Source organism: Peromyscus maniculatus, chromosome 5 (assembly GCF_049852395.1).
Source record: "Peromyscus maniculatus bairdii isolate BWxNUB_F1_BW_parent chromosome 5, HU_Pman_BW_mat_3.1, whole genome shotgun sequence".
Classification (NCBI taxonomy): Eukaryota; Metazoa; Chordata; class Mammalia; order Rodentia; family Cricetidae; genus Peromyscus; species Peromyscus maniculatus.
In genome coordinates this window covers 31,294,537-31,315,431 of record NC_134856.1, presented here as the reverse complement: position 1 = coordinate 31,315,431, position 20,895 = coordinate 31,294,537, and the positions used below count along the sequence as shown (strand labels likewise).

General features: G+C 39.2%; 1 protein-coding gene across 11 annotated transcripts in view; it reads left to right on the top strand.

The window, feature by feature from the left end:
* The window catches only part of Iqcm (IQ motif containing M), a 471,750-nt gene that overhangs the window by 263,919 nt on the left and 186,936 nt on the right, over nucleotides 1-20,895 (top strand). For all 11 annotated transcript variants that reach the window (XM_042277514.2, XM_076571981.1, XM_076571978.1 and 8 more), the window contains exon 10: nucleotides 6,738-6,933. In XM_042277514.2, the coding sequence (XP_042133448.1) occupies nucleotides 6,738-6,933 (196 nt within the window). The remainder of the gene's footprint in view (nucleotides 1-6,737; nucleotides 6,934-20,895) is intronic.

The following is a 20,895-nucleotide window of genomic DNA, read 5'->3' as shown; positions in this document are numbered from 1 at the left end:
AGTTTAATATCTTTATTCTCCAAATTTTGAAATTATAAGACTTTTATTATTATATAATCGACAATGGTTTTGTGACTTTATCATTTATTGATTTAATCTAACAACTTACTTAGATATTTATAAAATCATTTATTATAGATGAAGCCATGGTGGATATTTTCATGCATGTGGCCTTTTCCGTAATTTTCAGAAAGGGTAGTGACTAGTTTTTATTCTCTTAATAGCAAGTTATTTTCTTGAATAGCCCACGCAGTCAAGAATAATGTTGACATTATTTCTTTAATAAAACTTTTTTTTAATTGAAAATAGATTCTTCTCTCATACAATACAACCTAACTACAGTTTCCACTCACTCCAATTCTCCCAGTTCCCTCCCATCTCCCCCAGATCCACTTCCTCTCTGTTTCTCTTGAGAAAAGAGAAGGCCTCCAAGAGACAACAACTAAACACCACAAAGCAAGATAGAAGACAAGGCCAAGCCCTCATATTGAGGCTAGACTTAGCAACCCAACAGGAGGAAAGAATCTCAATAGCAGGCCAAAGAGTCAGAGATATACCCGCTCCAACAGTCAGGATTCCCCCAGAATGCCAAGCTAAAAGCCGTAGCGTATATTATGCAGGCCTCATGCTTGACCCTGCAGTCTCTGTAAGTTCATGTGAGCCTTGCTCAGTTGAGGCTGTTGGACATGTCCTTCTGCTTCACCCTTCTGACTCCTACAGTCTTTCTGCCCCCTCACCTGCACTATCCATCATCTCTGAATGGGGGACCCGATGGAAACCTCCGATTTAGACTTTCTCTGCCAAATGTTTGGCTGTGGGTCTCTGCAACCACTCCCAACTGCTGTCGGAGGAAGCCTCTCTGATGCGACTAGACAAGGCACAGATAGGCAGGACATCATTAGGAGTCATTTAACTGTTTTTTGTTTGTTTGTTTGTTTGCATTTGTTGTTGTTGTTTGTTTGCTTGCTTTTTGGATAGTTATGTTTGGTTGTACCCTAGGTCTCTGGTCTGTGCAGTCTCTGGTTCCTGGTCATCAAGGACAGTGTAGAGCATGGACTTCCTCTGGTGGGGTGGGCCTCAAGTTAAACCAAACACCGCTTGGTCACTCCAACAAGTTCTGCACCACCATTGCCCTAACACATCTTGCCCACAGGACAGATTGTAGGTCAAAGGTTTTGTGACTGGGTTGGTGTTCACGTTTCTCTTTCATAGCCTGCAGAATACCTTCCTACACCAAAGAGACTAGAATCTTTAATAAAACCTTTAATGAAATTTGTATAGTGTTTCCTTTATAATTTTGAAAATGAAAACAATGGTGCCATATTATTTCTAACAAAGTTGTTGTTGAAACATTTTCCCTTATGTTTCTCATAAAATTTTTGAAAACCATCTTCACGTTTTAATTAATGACAATAAAAACTTTATTTGAGAACATGATAAGATATTCAAGGCATGCCGGGCGGTGGTGGCGCACGCCTTTAATCCCAGCACTCGGGAGGCAGAGCCAGGAGGATCTCTGTGAGTTCGAGGCCAGCCTGGGCTACCAAGTGAGCTCCAGGAAAGGCGCAAAGCTACGCAGAGAAACCCTGTCTCGAAAAACCAAAAAAAAAAAAAAAAAAAAAAAAGATATTCAAGGCAGTCTGGTTTGTGATCACTCACAAAGTCATTACTCCTAAATCAGGATATATAGTGAGACAGTGTGGAGTATATTTGGTTTTATGAGGATATGATATCATTTCTTAGAGATACATTTTTTAATTGAGTTATGCACACTTTTATGAAGACAGATTTGGATACTAGAAACTTTAAAAATAGCTATTAATTTTTCATTCAGGAAATGAGTCTAAGTCTGAGCTTTGTGAAAGGAGGCAGCCAACATTTTTTTTTGCCTGTGTGCATGCTCTTCTTGCCTTGTGTTAGGTGGATAGCAGCTAATTGAATAACTGAAGTTTGAATTTATATACAGGGTTATAAAAATTAGCACTAAATGAGTTAAAACAATTATTTTTTGGACTCAGTGATAGCTTACAGAAAAGAGTTTGGAATTTCAATTATTTTAGGGATATTTGTCTGCTTTGTAGATGAAGATTCATTCACAAGGCACAGTTTGGCACACATAATCTTGTTCAGCAGCTGATGCTTTAATACTGCTTTATTAGACCAATGTTATTAATATATGAAGAACAAGGAATGCAGTAAACACAGAAAGACATGTGCTGAGACATGTTACATCACGTGACAATGAGTAAGGCATCGGTAACTTCCTTCCAGAAGACTCATCTGTCCTTTAGTGTCCCATTAATTTTTTAATACAGAATTTTAGGGTAGTGTACAAGGCAGTGGGTTTAGCATGTCACTTTTGTATGGATACGCCATTGTTCTTTGTTCTCGTTCACTCCTGTCTCCACAGTCTTTTGCTGCACCCTTTCCCTCTCCAGCTGGGCTGGATATTGGTTGTAGTATTAAGGCCACTCCCCATAGTTAAAGGGGAGGCTTATTTTGTGGGGTAACTTACAAGTGAAGGGATAGGTTACAGGGTCTGGGAAAGGTGTAGTGCAGTCCAGCGGTGTTCTCTGGAGAACTCTGCTCAGTCTACCTCCAGCATCCAGGGTCCAGGAACCAAGAGAGCCGGCACATCAGGATCTCAGGTCTTAAGGGCTCCTGTCTCGGCACCTCCTCATAGGTGTGACAGTTACTGGAAGCCTCAATGGGGGTAGTACTTCCAGGTCAAAGCTGGAACAGCTACCCACTACACCTCTTCCTCAGTTAATTCTAGCTCTCCTATACCCTGGGCTGGCCTCAAACTTGTTATGCAGCCCAGGCTAGCCTTGAAGTCCTGCTTCTCCTACTTCCTAAATTCTAAGATTATAGGCAGTGACACCACACTCAGCTATGATTCTTATTAAAATTTAGAAATATTAATCCAATGAGCTCAATAAAGGTATTTTTACATATTTAACTTATTTTACAGATAAAGTAGTTAGCATGTATTCTTAATTTCTATTAACACATATACATATGTATGTATATATAGTGAATTTGTAACTTACAATGTATACAAAGTTTCATTAGGGATCTGTTTTCTTCAACACTGACAGATTCGCTGGCCACGTTTCTGTGTCACTCAGAGGCTCTTCATTGTAGTGCATACAAGTGAAGGCAATTAACAAGTTATTCGTAGCCATTCAAAGAGATTTCTCAAAATTTGCTAGGAAATAAGTAGGAATTATAAATTAATGATCATCATGATGGTCTTGGATTAAGAAGCTTTGCTTCTGGACGAGAAGCCATCCTGACATCCTGGTGACTCCTTCTGTTCCATCTAGCAGATGCATGGCTGTGACAGCAGCTTAAGCCTGTACTCATAAGTCCTTTCTTTCTGTAATAAATTGTTTAGAAAATACAGTCTTCATAAATCTTTCATACTTCCCATGTTCATTTCAGAAAACATAATTGATGACATGTGTGCATGAATTATCCCACATGTTATAGCACATGTGGGAAAATGTGAGGGACAGGCAGAAGCAGAATCTTGGTGAATAAGATGAGTGGTATCAGGTATGCTCAGCAGGAATTTTCAATAACCACAGTTTCTGTATGTTAATTCCATAGGGATGTAGCCATTCAACACTTGGAACTAAGAAATATCATTGATCCCCAGGGGCAGTGACAAACTTCATGACTTTCATAATGTCACCCCAGGAAGGGCTTGTAGCTTCTTTCAAAGTGGAATAAAATGTAGCTCAGGGATAAATGACAGTAAATGTCAGGGATACCGAATATGGCAAAAGTCAGTCATAAAAAGGAGGGAAATGATTTACAAGCATTAATAAAGTAAATGTTTTTTTAGTATCAGAAACTTTTTGCTATCTAGGGATATTATATTAAAGGCATGAAATAGGTCCTTCTGCCAAATTAAGAGCAGACGGTACTTGAAAATCAACTTGTTGGTGTAACAGAAAGGATTTCACAATGAATTTTACTCTTTCTTTTTCTTTTCTTTTTTTCTTTTTTTTTTTTTTTTCTTCGAGACAGGGTTTCTCTGTGTAGCTTTGCGCCTTTCCTGGAGCTCACTTGGTAGACCAGGCTGGCCTCGAACTCACAGAGATCTGCCTGGCTCTGCCTCCCGAGTGCTGGGATTAAAGGTGTGCACCACCACCGCCCGGCAACTCTTTCTTTTTATCCAACCTGTGTGACATTTGTGATTGGTTTTTCAGTGTTGGGGATCAATTTCAGGACCATATGCATGCTAGAAAAGCACTCTTGTTTAGTTAAATTCTCTACCCCTGTGTAACATTTTATAGCCATGAATTTGTAAGCCTTTACCTATTTTATTATTGTCCTCATCAAAATTCATCTGTCACAATTTAGTATATTCTTTTAGCTTCTTTTCAGATCCTTTATTTGTAAGAATAGTTCAAGTTTTTTCTAGCAAGTCCTCTATAAATTATTCTATCTCATTTTTCTCTGCTTTAAATGCTAGTTATTATCTAACCATTACTAACCAATGTGTGTGTATTTAGGCCCTGAGGTAAAAATTTTCTTTTTAGTTGTTAAAAAAATCACTTCCAACATTTTTTAAAATGTTTACATTTCTTAAAAAAAATCATTTTGAGAACACCATACATGAGCTCAACAGCTATATTACTACTGCCCTTCCCTCCCCAACTCCTACTGTGACCCACCTCTCCCTCCTGAATCATGATCTCTTCTTTAATTATTACTGCTGCATGTATATACATGTGTTTATACATCTACATATGTAGGAATATTTGTGTGTGTGTGCGGATCACTTGGATTGGACAAATTATGTAGGAGCTTGTTCCTGGAGGACACTGCTTCCTCTTGTCTCTGAAGCCACTGACCTCCTCTAACTCTTCATCTAGAGGTGGAGCCTTGAGGAATTTTTCTTGTTCACACAGGCAGGTCAGTTAGTGTTGCCATTATGCTTGTTTTGCTCAGGTGCCCATGTTTTTGGGTTTCATGAGTGTATTTTCCTAATTATGTCTAGGAGACGATATCTAGTAGCAGGTGTGCCTTGGGCCTCTGGCTCTGAAATTCTTACTCTCAGAATTCATTGACTGACTGGAGTTCCTCATCTAGAATTAAGGCATGGCAACTCATGTTTTCGTTATCCAGGTCTTGTTTATGCAACCATACTGTTGATAGTTCATGGGTGTGGTTGCCCTGCCATGGGGAGAAGACACTATCTACCAGCTCGTGTCCTGGTCCTCTGGCTCTTAAAATCTATGGATTATCTACATTCTAATTTTTTTCTAAAGAATTATCTGTAAATGAAGTTGAAATTCATATTCCAGAATGACGTGATACTGATATTCCTGTGACATCCAAGACAGTGCAAATTAGAAGATAACACAGCCTTCATGACAAACTGTAGAAGAAAATAGAAAAGACATATGAGATTCCTTGCTATCTGCTGGCAACTAAGCTTTGATGGCTGTGCAGATATCAAAATCAGACTCTCAGTTCTTCAGATACCAAGGGAAGAGAAATAATAACACATATAAAACAAAACAAAAGAGACTTGCTCAAGAACCCACTTAATGCAGAAATAAAAACAGGCCAGAAGAAAATAAAGGTAAACGACAGTTTGAGTCAGAGATTTACTCTGAGAACTAAGAAAAGTGGGTGTGAAATTCTGAGGCCTGCGGACTGGAGAAGAGGTAGTAGATATGGTGGGTGGCCGGCCCTGTGAATCTCCTTTAGGTATGTGCCCAGGAGACATACAATAGTTCTGCTTTTTAGTTTCTATATGCTAAGAATTTTCAAGAGAAGTAGACTCTGAGAGACTTTGAGAAACCAGTTACCATGTTAAAAATAAATCATATGTATGATTTTTGTAGATACAAAGTTACCAAGGCTGCATACTCGTACTACACACATGCTCATGGCAGAGAACTGGCATTTTCTTCTGTGTTTATTGTCAATGCTGCAGGGTTATTCCCGTTAGCACTGAAGGCTGATTGAAGTCTCCAGTATGATCCCTCTCTGGCCTCTCCTGTAACCCATGACCCACTCTGCTTGCCACACTGCTGCCCCCTCAGGTCTAGGACCAGAAGTAATTTTTTGATGATGCTGGGTTGGCACATAAGTGACAAATGACAGCATATTTAGAGTAGAACTGAGGGACATGAAAATTATTTGGACTAACCTTTCCTCTTTGTATAACTGTGGGTGAGTTTGAAAGATACACTTTCTTTTGGATTTTCTTCCTTTGAAAGTTTAATGTTATACATGGTATATTGATTCTAGCATTTTCAGCCTTCTTTGGGAACTTTATCAGCATGGTTAAGTGAGATGTTATATTCAATTCTATGTTCATTTCTTATTTCTATACATTTGTCATTGAAGGCTGACCTAATAGTAAAGGCCTGTAATCCCAACTTCTCTAGAGGCTGGTGCAGAAAGTTCATGAGTTCAATACCTACAAAGGATACAGTGAGTTCAAAGGCACTTTGAAGAACCTAGTAAGACTGTGTTTCAAATTAAAAAGATATAAAAGAGCTAGAGATGTAGCTCAGTGGTAGAGTGCTTGTGCAGGAGGCCCTGGCTTCAATCCTCAGTACTAAGGTGTGTGTGTGTGTGTGTGTGTGTGTGTGTGTGTGTGTGTGTGTGTGTGTATGTGTGTGTGTGCATTCATCATCTAAAGAATTTAAGTCTGTAGATATGTTTATTTTTCTAGTTATCACTAAGAAGTTTTAATATTTTATTTTTAGGGCAAAGGCTGTTCCAAAGTCTGATAAATTAGATAGTAAAGTTAAAAGAATTGGACCACACATAGAAATTTACCAACTGTTCCAGGAAAGAAACAAACTCATATTTACTAAAAGAATTGTTAAACTGATTACTATCACACAAGCATTTATCAGGGGATGGCTTGAACGCAAAAGACTTCAAAGACTAAAGACTAAGGTAAGAGGTACCTTGCATATAAGATGTCTGTCTCTACATTTTCTTATGTAGATTCAATTATAAAATTTTGAATAGTCTGCCTGGAAATAGCTGTGTAATTTTCTAACAAAGTTCTATCTACACATTTTTGATTAATGAAATGAATAATTTGCACTGGGAATAGTTTTTTTTTTCTTCTGAGAAATTGAACATTGAACAAAATACTAGGCTAACCCATAGCTTGGAAGTTCTGGAACCAGAGCAAACTGTCTTTTTGTTTTTTGCTATTTATTTTCTAGTTAGAATAACTGGATACTTCTTGCTTTCCAAGATCCTGGGTATTCTTGTAGTTGGTCAAATGTTTCCTTTTGAAAATAACTGTGGGCAACCCTTCCCTTCCCTCAACAACCACCTTGGCCACTTTTAGAAACAGCAACCCCAACTTTCAGAATAAACCACAAGGATCTCTTTTGGCTGCTCAAATGCAAGAAAAGCCCAAATGGATGCCTCTTGATAAAACTGTGAGAACATAAGAAATGTCCTCCTCTTGAAGGCTAAAGCTTGGGAAACTATGAAGAATGAAGTAAATAAGAAAGAAGAGCACACATTTCTAAGTAGCCCTCTGGAAGGGACCTACAGTTGTGTCCCCTCTGGAAGGGACCTACAGTTGTGTCTTCTCTGGAAGGGACCTACGGTTGTGTTCCCTCTGGAAGGGACCTATGGTTGTGTCCGCTGAGCATCTATGTGTCAGAACACAGCTGTCTGCTTGTTCGTAAGTATAAGTGTATACATTATATTATCATTATATATGATAACATATGTTATTATATATCATTCTGATATTAAATCTAATTTACTTATAAAAAGTAAACTCTTTTTATACTTAACCCATAACTAATATTTTAGGCAACTGCTGTATCTGTTTTATAAGAGAAGAAATCCAGGCTCAGATATGTTAAATCGAGTACTCCGAATTGAGTCAAAGATGATGAATACCTGTTTGACACCAAAGACTATGCTTATTCTGCATATCCTGTCACCTACTTGAACTGCTTTGGGCAAGACTGTTTCTGAATCCAATAAAGCTGTATCATAGACCTTTCTCTGTAGCTCAGACCCAGGTATTATGTTGCCTACTTAAAATTTCCATAATTAGGTCATACTTCTTATAGCCTGAAACCAACTCATTCTCTAACTTTCCCAGGTACTTTCTCTCTTGCACTACCTATGTTCAACATCAACCGTGCAGGTCACTGCCTAGTTTTGTCTGCATTTTTGACATTTTTATTGCTGTACCCAATTGCTATGAGTTTCACATATTTTTTTATATTTTCTTTTCCTCTGCTTCCCCCCTCAGATTTTATTTTAATCTGCTCTCACATAAATAAGTATAGTGGATTTCCAGCTGATTTCCTTGACTTTTTCTCATTTAGTCCTCTGTAGTATATGCCATATTTATAAACTCTTATCACTTTTCCCTACTTCTCATGGTCTTATGCTGCTTTACACTGACTGGACATGAAGTGTGAACTTCCTGACATGAACATATGACCTCCTGTCTATGACTTCTGTCCAGATCACACATGGTGCTCCTTTGCATATTCTTTAGAAATTAGTAAACTCCAAGATTTGATTGTACAGTTATCTTGTGGTTTTGATTACTTTTAATCTTAGCCAGGAAAACTCTATCTGCTGCTTCTTTTTTATAAACTCCAAGTTACTGAGGCAACCAGCCCTCCAATTCTTGTCCACAGTGCAGATAGACAACCAATCCTCCCGTTTCCTGGTTCATAGTGCAGAGAGACAACCAACCCTCCCATTCCTGGTCCATAGTGTGGATAGGCAACCAACCTTCCCATTCCATGGTCCATGGTGCAGACAGACAAACAACCCTCCCATTCCCTGGTCCACAGTACAGAGAGGCAACCAATCCTTCTGTTCCCTGGTCACAGTGCAGACAGACAACCAACTCTCCTGTTCCCTGGTCCAGAGTACGGAGAGGCAACTAATCCTCCTGTTCCCTGGTCCACAGGACAGAGCTGCTGTCTGCACTCTTCTGTCCAGTTCTCTACATTATAATATTCTATGCTGTGTACACATCTGCATTGGCTGTGCAATGCTTAGTGTTGTCAAGTGGACAGGATGTAGAATCACCATGAAAGCAAATCTCTGGGCATGACAGTGAGTAATTATCTAGATTGAGGTGGGAAAAGCTGCCCTGAATGGAGGCTATTGGTGAAATTATTAAGGCCACTCCACATAGTTAAAAGGGAGGTTTATTTTGTGGTGATATTTTATTTGTACTGAAATGTGATTTTAATTGTATGTTAATAAATAAAGTTCCCCTGGGGTCAGAGCTATTAGAGCCATAGCAAGAGCATGGTGTTTAGAAGAGCTAGGTAGGTTTCTGTGTGTTCAGGGATACAGCCAGTATTGGAGACATACGCCTTTAAGACCTGGAGGGCGGTACTTACAGGCAGTGATGAGGCAGTCATGTGTTTGGGTTTACAACCAATGAGAAGGCAGAACAGAAAGACTATTTAAAGACAGACAAACAGGAAGTAGCTCTCGGGGAAGCTAGGAGCACTGCAGGAGGTAAGATTTTAGCTCTGAGCTCTGACCTCTCGGCTTTCTCTTTTACATTGGCTCTGTGTTTCTTATTTTAATACGACGATTGGATACATCTACAGGGTAACTCACAAATGAAGGGACAGGTAACGGGATCTGGGAAAGGTGTGGTGCAGTCCAGCAGTGTTCTCTGGAGAACTCTGCTCGGTCTACCGCCAGTGTCTGGGGTCCAGGAACCAAGAGAACCAGCGCATCCGGATCTTGGGTCTTCAGGGTCCTATCTCAGCCCTGCCTTGTAGGCGTGACAGTTACTGAAGCCTCAATGGGAGTTGGAACTTCCAGATCAAAGCTGGAATGGCTACCCACTACACTGCACATTTATGGGCTGAATCCTAGCCTGGATAAAAAGGAGAAAGCCGGCTGAGCACTTGCATTCATTTCCCTCCTTTGTGACTATAGACAGACTGACCAGCCTCTACCTGGTACAATTGTTATATCTCCCCTGCCATCATGGACTCTGTCTCCTGGGACTTGATAATAATAATGATAATAATACTAAATACCCTTCCTTGCATAGTTTTGTCAGTTATTTGGTCATAGCCAAGAGACAACCAACTAACACAGGCAATACAGTTTTGTGGCTGAGTTGAAAGTATGTAGTTTCTATTTTTGTGTTCATATCACCACATACTACCTTGCCATACCATAATGAGTCTCTATCATTTCAACTATATTATCTGCTATTTTTCATGTTCATTATCTCTTCATGTGCTTAAATTTTTATTTGGGTTAGATTATAACACCTGATATGTTTGTTGCTATTTTTAAATATATAAAAATGTTTAACCTATGGTCTTTGCTCAATAAGTAACCATGAAATGAGTAAGTTGATTCAATAAAACATTATTTTAGAAGTTTACCATGGTACCCTAATGATGCACAACTTTAGCGTTTTGTGTGCACAGTTTTTTATCTTATATGATTTAATTGTATTATTTCCAGCTGTCAAAAAGAACCATAGTCATAGCCGGGCGGTGGTGGCGCACGCCTTTAATCCCAGCACTCGGGAGGCAGAGGCAGGCGGATCTCTGTGAGTTCGAGGCCAGCCTGGACTACCAAGTGAGTCCCAGGAAAGGCGCAAAGCTACACAGAGAAACCCTGTCTCGAAAAACCAAAAAAAAAAAAAAAAAAAAAAAAGAACCATAGTCATTCATAACCTCTGGAACAAAAATGGGTCCAGAAGTTTAGCAACATTGTAACTAAGATGAGGTTTAAAAGAAGAGGCTGGTGTGGAGAATGTTGAATTTCTCTGTGGCAGTAGAGTCTGAGATGAAAACAGTGGGAAGTACCTTTTGGGGATCAGAGCCAGTAGAAAGAAGATTGTGGACTTTTGTTTGGTTATAAATTCTGTTACAGATCACTTCTCGGCCTTTTGGCTAAGATAAAGTATAAATTCTGGTACGGTCATCGATTATTTTTTGTTCCACCCCTGGCCTGGCATTTGTGAATTAGATGGCCTTTTTGTTGATATGGTTAAAATTGTTCTGCCTACTGACAAAAGGTAGAAGGACAGGCTTATAGTACAATAAGTGATGCACCAGGATCATGCCTCCATGAGAGGTTGATGCTGGTGGAATCTGTGGTAGAAATTCTGCTCTAGAGGCTGCACAGCAAATCACTGGGTAATGGATGGAACTATGGTAATCCCTCCACTGGGAGACTTCCAAAGTCTTGTTGCTTGGCTTGTACTTCAGAGCTCTTTGCTGTGGACAGTGTCTACAGTGACTGTTCTGTTTTCACTATTGCTTTTTGAAATCCTCCTAGTCTGGGTATGTTTGGAAATAATGAAGCAATGTTCAACTATCTTAGCAGTCATAAATCAAAAGATCATGAAGATTGTAATATTGAACTACCAGCATAATTTCTACCAATCAAGAAGTTCTTTTCTTTTAAAAATCTGCTTGTTTTGGTATAATAGTCGTAAAAATTTTAGTGACACAAACAATATTTTCCTGAATATAATATCTCTAAAATTTTATTTAATATCAATATTTTAGTTATAATTTAAATAATTTTGTACCTTAGGAAATGTTGGTCAAAATTTTAGGTTTAGGTTAAGAAGTATTTACAATCTTAAAAATCCAAATTTAAAGTTATTATAGCAATGTACCACACATAGGTCAATGGTCTTTAATATTTTGGAGCTTACAAAAATCCTTTGAAAGTCTGATAGAATATTAATCACCTCTCATTGTCCTATGTCAAAATCCATAGCAGCCACAAAGTCTGTTGTTCACCCTATTCAGGGCTCTCGCGTTGACTTTCTGTAGAATAGTTTGTTATACAAGCGGTTTCTAGGTACCTGGAGAACTTTCATTTACTTAATAATGTATCCTCTTTTATTTAATATTTTTAATTGAGGTAAAATTACATCAATTAAATAATATATATTTTTGAATGTAATAATAGTCATTAAATATTGGGTTTAATTTCCTGGTATATGATTTCATAGAACACTCATGCCAGTTGAAAGTACAGATTACTTTGAAAAGTCTTTGGTACTATGTGAATACTTAATTTCACAAAGCCAGTCATTTAAGCCAAATGGCTGTGTCTGGTATAGGGGTTGGGCAGTGCCAGTATACTGATATGTAGAGAGTTCTATTTTGTCAGACGGCTGTGGAGGCACAAGGAAAGACTACACCAATGGCCTTGGGTGAGGTGGAACATTGTGGGGCTGGTAGATATGGTGATATTTTATTTATGCTCTGACAAATAAAGCTTGCTTGGGGATCAGAGGACAAAGCTAGCCACTACATTAAACATAATGGTCATGCAGTGGTAGTACATGCCTTTAATCCTAGCATTCGGGAGGGAGAGATTCATCTGGATCTCTGTGAGTTCAAGGCCACACTAGGAACAGAGCCAGGTGTGGTGGCACATGCCTTTAATCCCAGCACTAGTTAACCATAGAGGTCTGGAGATCTGTACAGACAGACAGGAAGTGATCAAGCTGAGCAGAAAGAAGCAGTGATGTAGCTGGGTGGAGAGAGGAAATAAGATGGCAGGGCACAGAATGATATATAAGGCGTGAGTATACAGAAAGTAGCTCTCTTGGGCTGAGGATTTCCTAGTGGTAAGAACTTGTGGCTGGCTTGTTCTATTTGTCTGATCTTTCAGCTTTTACCCCAATATCTAGCTCTGGGTTTTCTATTAATAAGACCACTTAGCAATTCATGTTACAGAGTCTTGGGCAGTAGAATTGGAGGAACCTAAAGATATTAGGCACATTAAGAGGGTTCTAAAAAGTCATGTTAAAAACCATATTATTAATCCATATTATTAATCAAGGCTTATAGCATGTAATTTGTGACATTAAGTAGATCAGTGACAAGACATATTAGATTAGAATGTGGGCTGTTCTGAATAGTGTGTTGGGGCAGAGGGTGACAAAAGAGAGGAATATGGTTTAGTATGCTTTTTCAGTAGCCTGGTGCATGGTGAGGATGGTTTGAGATATAGAGAAGTATCAGTAGACAGCACTTGTGGTTGACTGGATGAAGAAAATGTTGAGGGAGGAGTCAATAGATTACCACCTTTCTGCTTTGAGTATCCTAGTAGATGTTTGAACAGTACAGAATTTTTGATAGTTTCAAGTAAGAGAGTAGGGAGGAAAGAAAAGGAAGTAGGATACAGATTTCAATACTGTCTTAGAGTTTCTGTTGCTGTGAAGAGACACCATGACCATGACAACTCTTATAAAGGAAAACATTGAATTGAGGTGGAGGCTTACAATTCAGAAGTTCAATCCATTATCATCATGGCAGGAAGCATGGCAGTGTGAAGGCAAACATGGTGCTGGCAGCATCTTGATCAGAAGGCAATAGGAAGGACTGTGTCACTGGGTGGTGTCTTGAGCATAGGGAACCTAAAGGCCACCCCACACAGTGACACACCTCTCCAACAAGGCCATACCCACTCCAACATGGCCACACCTCCCCCCAGGACCCTGGGTTCCATATCCTGGTCTACATCAGAAGACTTCTGCTTTACCCAGGGTCCTGGCCCAATCTTGGAACCTCAGAGATGACACTGCCCACTATCTGCTAACACTCATTAAAGCCCACCCAGCAACCCCAGGCTGCACCCCTCCTCTGGGCTCCACACTTGGGCCCACAGCCCTGGCAGCCTTAGGGGAGGCAATGTGGTCCTAGGAACCCCATGTAAGACAGCACCCACCACCCACAAAACCCCTTTAACCCTGCCCAACAATTCCAGATTGTACACACACACACACACACACACACACACACACACACACACACACACCACACCCCTGACTCTGGCCTACAACATCAGAAGAAAACTTCTACATTACCAGAGGCCTGGCCAGATCTAGGGACTTCAGGTCCCCAAATCCCTAGGGGGAACACTATTGGACCTGAAGACATGCTAGTCACCAGAACCCTTGGTCATTTAGGCCAGATGACCAGAGAAGAAAGAGAAATCTAGAAACAAAACACCCATCTAACAAAGGCAAAATGTAAGAATCAATACCTAGACCTATAATCATTCTGAATCCAGATGCCTAAACACCAGTGCAAGACACAATAATAGAAAGGGAAATATGGCATGACCAGAGCCCAGCTATCCCACAATTTAGACCTTAAAAATGACTTTATGAAGATGATAGAGGTCCTTAAAGAGGATATGAAAAAGTCTCTTAAAGAAATTGAGGAAAAGACAAAAAATTAGAAGAAATCAATAAATCTCTAAAAGAAAACCAAGAAAAAGCAGATGAAGGAAACTACTCAAGACCTTAAAATGGAAATAGAAGCAATAAAGAAAGCACAAACAGAAGGAATCCTGGAAATGGAAGATCTAGGTAAACCAACAGGAACTACAGATGCAAGCATCATCAACAGAATACAAGAGATGGAAGAGAGGATCTCAGGTACTGAAGACACGATAGAGGAAATAGATTCATTAGTCAAAGAAAATGTTAAATCTAAAAAATACCTAACACAAAAGTTCCATGAAATTTTGGACACTATGTAAAGACTAAGGATAAGAATAATAGAAATAGAAGAAGGAGAAGAAACCAAGCTCAAAACCCCAGAGAACATATTTAACAAAATCATAAAAGAAAATTTTTGCCAACCTAAAGAAGAACATGCCTATAAAGGTACAAGAAGCTTACAGAATATCAAATAGATTGAATCAGAAAAGAAAATCCTCAACGCATAATAATCAAAACACTAAACAAACAGAACAAAGAAAATATTAAAACTGCAAGGGAAAAAGGCCAAGTAACATATAAAGGCAGACCTATTAAAATCACACCCAACTTCTCAATGAAGACACTAAAATCCAGAAAGGCCTGGACAGATGTCTTGCAGAATCTAAGACAGCCCAGTGTACCACACCCAGCAAAACTGCCAGTTACCATAGATGAAGAAAACAAGATATTTCATGACAAAGTCAAATTTAAACAAGATTATTCACAAATCATGTAGGGAAAGGAGGCCAACCAAAAAAACCCACCCTGGCCCTGAAACCAGAACTAGTGAAAGAAACACACCCTGGATCTGAGACCCAGTGAAAGAAACACTTTATCCCTAAACCTAGAACCTAAGAAACATTCTCTAACTCTGAAAACAGTGCCAAAGAAACACACTATGTCTCTAGAATCAGAGCTAGTGAAAGAAATATGCCTTGGCCTTAGAATTAAAGCCAAAAAGCTTAAAAGAGCCAGTGAAAGAAACACAGTTTGACCCTGAAATCACAGCCATTTCTACCCCAGACCAACGAAACTAACCAACCCCTGAGCAGGAAAACTAACCAATTCCTGAGCAGAAAATCTTCTCCCTGGAGAAACTCCACCTTATATAAACCCCTCTGCCAGCTGGGCGGAGGTGGCACACCTTTAATCCCAGCACTCAGGAAGCAGAGGCAGGAGGATCTCTTTGAGTTTGATGCCAGCCTGGTCTACATAGTGAGATCCAGGACAGGCACCAAAACTACACAGAAAAAAAAATCCTGTCTCGAAAAACCAAAAAAAAGAAAGGAAGGAAGGAAGGAAGGAAGGAAGGAAGGAAGAAAGAAAGAAAAGAGAGAGAGAGAGAGAGAGAGAGAGAGAGAGAGAGAGAGAGAGAGAAGAGAGGGAGGGAGGGAGGGAGGAAGGGAGGGAGGGAGGGAGGGAGGGAGGAAGGAAGGAAGGAAGGAAGGAAGGAAGGAAGGAAGGAAGGAAGAAAGGAAGAAAGGAAGAAAAAATAAGCCCCTATGCCTGTTCAGTTGTAGGCTGTGCTTTCCTACCCTGGAAGAGGCAGCCACTTTCCTGGACTCTTCCTTCCCAAATAAATCTCTTTCTCAAAAGAGTCTTGGGTAAAGATCTTCGATTACTGGCACAGAACAGAAGAACTTTGCAGAGATGTCCCTTAGAGGGACTGAGCAGGAAAAAGTAGCAACTTTTCCCTGGAGCCAGAGGAGATTGCTACATTTCTTCAGGGGTTTCTCCTTTAGCAGAGGGAGGGAAGCAGAAGAAGCAACATCTTGGGCCAGAGAGAAGAAGTGAGGCTCTGTTAGGAAGCCCCTTAAGGGGCTTGGTGGAGCAAAGCTCAGCTATAAGGGCTCTGTCTAAGAGAGAACAGGATTGCTGTACCCGACAGGAAGACCATCCCTTACCACACCACAGCTTCAAGTATCCCCTGACTTCCCAAACAGTCAGGATACCTTTCCTCCAGACCTGGACACTCACTTACAAACCCAGCTCTATAGAAGGTGCTAGAAGGAAAATTCCAACACCAGGAAGTTAACTACACCCACAAAACCACAGGCAATAGATAATCTCACAGTAGCAAACCCCAAAGAAGGGAAACACACACACACACACACACACACACACACACACACACACACTCACACTACTACCAGCAACAACAAAATAACAGGAATTAAGAATCATTGGTCATTAATAACCCTCAATATCAATGGACTCAACTTGTCAATAAATAGGTACAGGCTAACAGATTAGATACCAAAACAGGATCTGTTATTCTTCTGCATACAAGAAACACCTCACAACATCAAAGACAGACATTCCCTAAGAGTAATGGGTTAGAAAAAGATTTTCAAATCCAGTGGACCTAAGAAGCAAGCTGGTGCAGCTATCCTAATATCTAACAAAATAGACTTACAATCAAAATTAATCAAAAGTGATAGAGAGGACATTTCATATTCATCAAAGATAAAATCCATCAAGATGATGTCCCAATTCTGAACATCTGTGCTCCAAATACAGGAGCATCCACATTTGTAAAGGAAAAATTACTAAAGCTAAAATCTCACATAGAACGGCACACAATAATGGTGGGAGACTTTAACACCCCACTCTCACCAGTGGACAGGTCATCTAGACAGAAACTAAACAGAGAATAGAACTAACAGATGCTATGACTCAAATGGACCTAACAGATATCTATAGAACATTTCACCCAAACACAAAAGAATATACCTTCTTCTCAGCACCACATAGAACCTTCTCCAAAACTGACCACATACTGTTGACCAGAAAGTAAGTCTCAAAAGATACAAAAAAATAATTGAAATATCCCCATGTATTTTAGCAGACCATGCTGGATTAAAGCTGGATTTCAACAATAAGAGAAACAACAGTCTACAAACTCATGGAAACTGAACAACTCTCTACTGAGTTACCACTGGGTTGAGGAAGAAATAAAGAAATTAAAGACTTCCTAGAATCCAATGAAAATGCATGCACAACATACCCAAACTTACAGGACACAATGAAAGCAGTGCTAAGAGGAAAGTTCATAGCACTAGGTACCTTCATGAAGAATTTGGGGAGATCTCATACTAGCTACTTAACTTAATAGCACACCTGGAAGCTCTAGAACAAAAAGAAACAGAAACACCTAAGAAGAGTAGATGGTACAAAGTAATCAAACTGAGGACTGAGATGGAAAAATAGAAACAGAACAATATGGAAAAAAAAACAGTGAAACAGGTTGATTATTTGAGAAAATCAACAAAATAGATAAACCCTTATCCAAACTAACAAAAGGCAGAGAAAGAATATACAAATCAACAAAATCAGAAACTAAAGGGGGGGCATAGCAACAGACTCCCTGGAAATCCAGAGAATCATTAGGTCATACTTAAAAAACTTGTACTCCACAAAATTGGAAAATCTAAAACAAACAAACAAACAAACAAACAAACAAACAAACAAACAAAAAACCGGACTTATCACCTACCAAAGTTAAATCAAGATGAGATAAACAATTTAAATTGACCTATGTCTCCTAACAAAATAGAAGCAGTAATTAAAAGTCTTCTAATCAAAAGAGCCCAGTGCCAGGTGATTTTTAACTCAGAATTCTACCAGACTTTTAAAGAAGTGCTAATACCATCACCATTCAAATCATTCTACAAAGTATAAACAATAGGAACACTGCCAAATTTTTTTCTATGAGGTCACAGTTACCCTGATACCCAAACCACACAAAGACTCAACAAAGAAAGAGAATTACAGACCAATTTCACCCATGAACACTGACACAAAAATACTTAATAAAATACTGGCAAACAGAATCAAAGAACACATCAAAAAGATCATCCACTATGACAGAGTAGGCTTCATCCTAGAGATGCAAGGATGGTTCAACATATAAAAATCTATCAATGTAATCTACCATATAAACAAACTGAAAGAAAAAAAACCGCATGATCATCTCATTAGATGCTGAAAAAACCTTTGACAAAATTCAACACCCCTTTAATGATAAAAGTCTTGGGAAGATCAGAGATACAAGGGACATACCTAAACACAATAAAAGCAATACACAGCAAGCTTGTTGCCAACATCAAATTACAATGAGAGAAATTCAAAGCAAATGCACAAAAATCAGGAATGAGGCAAGTTTGCCCACTCTCTCCATATCTATTCAATATAGTATTTGAAGTTCCAGCTACAACAATAAGACAAAGGAAATCAAGGGGATACAAATTCAAAATAAAGAAGTCAAAGAATCATTATTCACAGATTAGATATGATAGTATATATATAACAGACCCCAAAAACTCTACCAGGGAACTCCTACAGCTGGTAAATACTTTTAGTCAAGTGACTGGATACAAGATTAACTAAAAAAAAGTCAGTAGCCATCTTATATACAAATCATAAACAGGCTGAGAAAAAAATCAGAGAATCAACACTCTGTATAATAGCCTCAAATAATATAAACTATCTTGATGTAACTCTAAGCAATTGAAAGACATGTCTGGAAAGAACTTTAAAACTTTGAAGAAAGAAGTTGAAGAAGATTTTAGAACATGGAAAATCTCCTATGATCATGTATCAGTAAGATTAACATAGTGAAAATGTCCATTTTACCAAAAACAATCTACAGATTCAATGCAATCTCCACTATAATTCTAACATAATTCTTTACAGACCTTGAAAGAACAATACTCATCTTTGTATGGAACAACAAAAAATCCAGGATAGCTAAAACAATCCTGTAAAATAAAAGAACTTTCAAAGGTATTACCATCCCTAATTTCAAGCTCTACTACAGTGTTATAGTAATAAAAAGAGCATGATAATGGCATAAAAAGAGACAGGTGGATCAATGGAATCAAATTGAAGCCCCAGACATAATCCATATACCTATGGACACCTGATTTTTAACAAAGAAGTCAAAGTTATACAATGGAGAAAAGAAAGCATCTTTAACAAATGGTGCTAATCTAACTGGATATTGGCGTATAGAAGAATACAAATAGATCCATATCTATCACTCTGAACAAAACTCAAGTTGAAGTGAATCAAAACAACTCTGAGATTATCAAAACAACTCTGAGATTCCATTTTATACCTGTCAGAATGGCTAAGAGAAAAAAACCACAAGTGATAACTCATGCTGGAAAGGATGTGGAGTAAGGGGAACACTCCTCCATTGCTGATGGAAGTGCAAACTTGTACAACCACTATGGAAGTTGACCTGGCGATTTCTCAGAAAACTGGGAATCAGTCTACCACAAGACCTTGCTATACCACTCTCGGGCATATATCCAAAGGATCTTCATTCCTACCTCAAGGACACTTGCTCAACTATGTTCATAGCAGCTTTATTCACAATAGCCAGAACCTGGAAACAACTTAGATATCCCCCAACTAAGGAATGGATGAAGAAAATATGGTACATTTAAACAATGGAGTATTAGTCAGCTGTTGAAGGACACCATGAAATTTGAAGACAAATGGATGGAACAAGAAAAAATCATCCTGAGTGAGGTAACTCAGAACCAGAAAGATAAATATGGTATGTACTCACTCATACTAGTAGATAGTAGCTGTGAAGTAAAGTATAACTATGCTAGAATCCACAGATCCAGGGAGACTAGGTAACAAGGAGGTTTCATTGGTAGGGGGCACCCAGATCTCCCTGGGAAGGGGAAATTGAAGAGATTTCATGAGTGGACTGAGGGTAGGTGGGAATGGGAACATAAGTTGTTATGTTGAGGATGGTGTAGAGGGGTAGAGTACTGAATGTGACTACTAGAAACTGGGGAGCAGGGTGCAGTTTGGGGTCAGATAAAAACATGGCTCAAGGGAATCTCCCAAGAATCTACAAAGATGACTCCAGCTAAGACTCTGAGCAATAGTGGATAAATAGCCTGAACTGGCCATACTGTGACCAGATTGGTGCCTAGTCCAATTGTCATCCTAGAGGCTGAATCCAGCAACTAATGGAAACAGATGCAGACCCACAGGCAAACATTAGATGGAGTTTAGGGAATCCTGCTGAAGAGAGGGAGGAAGGATTGTAGGAGCCAGAGGGGTCAAGGACACCACAAGAAAACTCAGAATCAACTAACCTGGGCTCGCAGGGGCTCACAGAGACTGAACCAACAACCAGGGAGCCTGCATGGGACTGACCTAGGCCCTCTGCATATATGTTACAGTTGTGTAACTTGGTCCTCTTGTAGGACTCCTAACAGTGAGAAAAGGGGCTGTTTTTGACTTTTTTTTACTGGCTTGTGGGACCCTGTTCTTCATATTGGGTTGCCTTGCCCAGCCTTAATAATACATGGGGATGTGCTTAGTCTTACTGCACTTTGATATGCCATGTTTGGTAATATTCACAGGAGACCTGTCCATAGGAGTGGAGGGTGGGAACAGAGTGGGGATGAGGGGGACAGACTGGGAAGAGAGGAGGGAGGGGAATCTACAGCCAGGATATAAAATAAATGAATAAATAAATAAATAAATAAATAAATGAGTAAATATTTTTTTAAAAAGTCACACCTCCTAATAATGTCACTCTTCATGAACTTATTGGGGTCAATTATGTTAAAACTACCACAAGCACTGAGTTTGAAATACCTGTG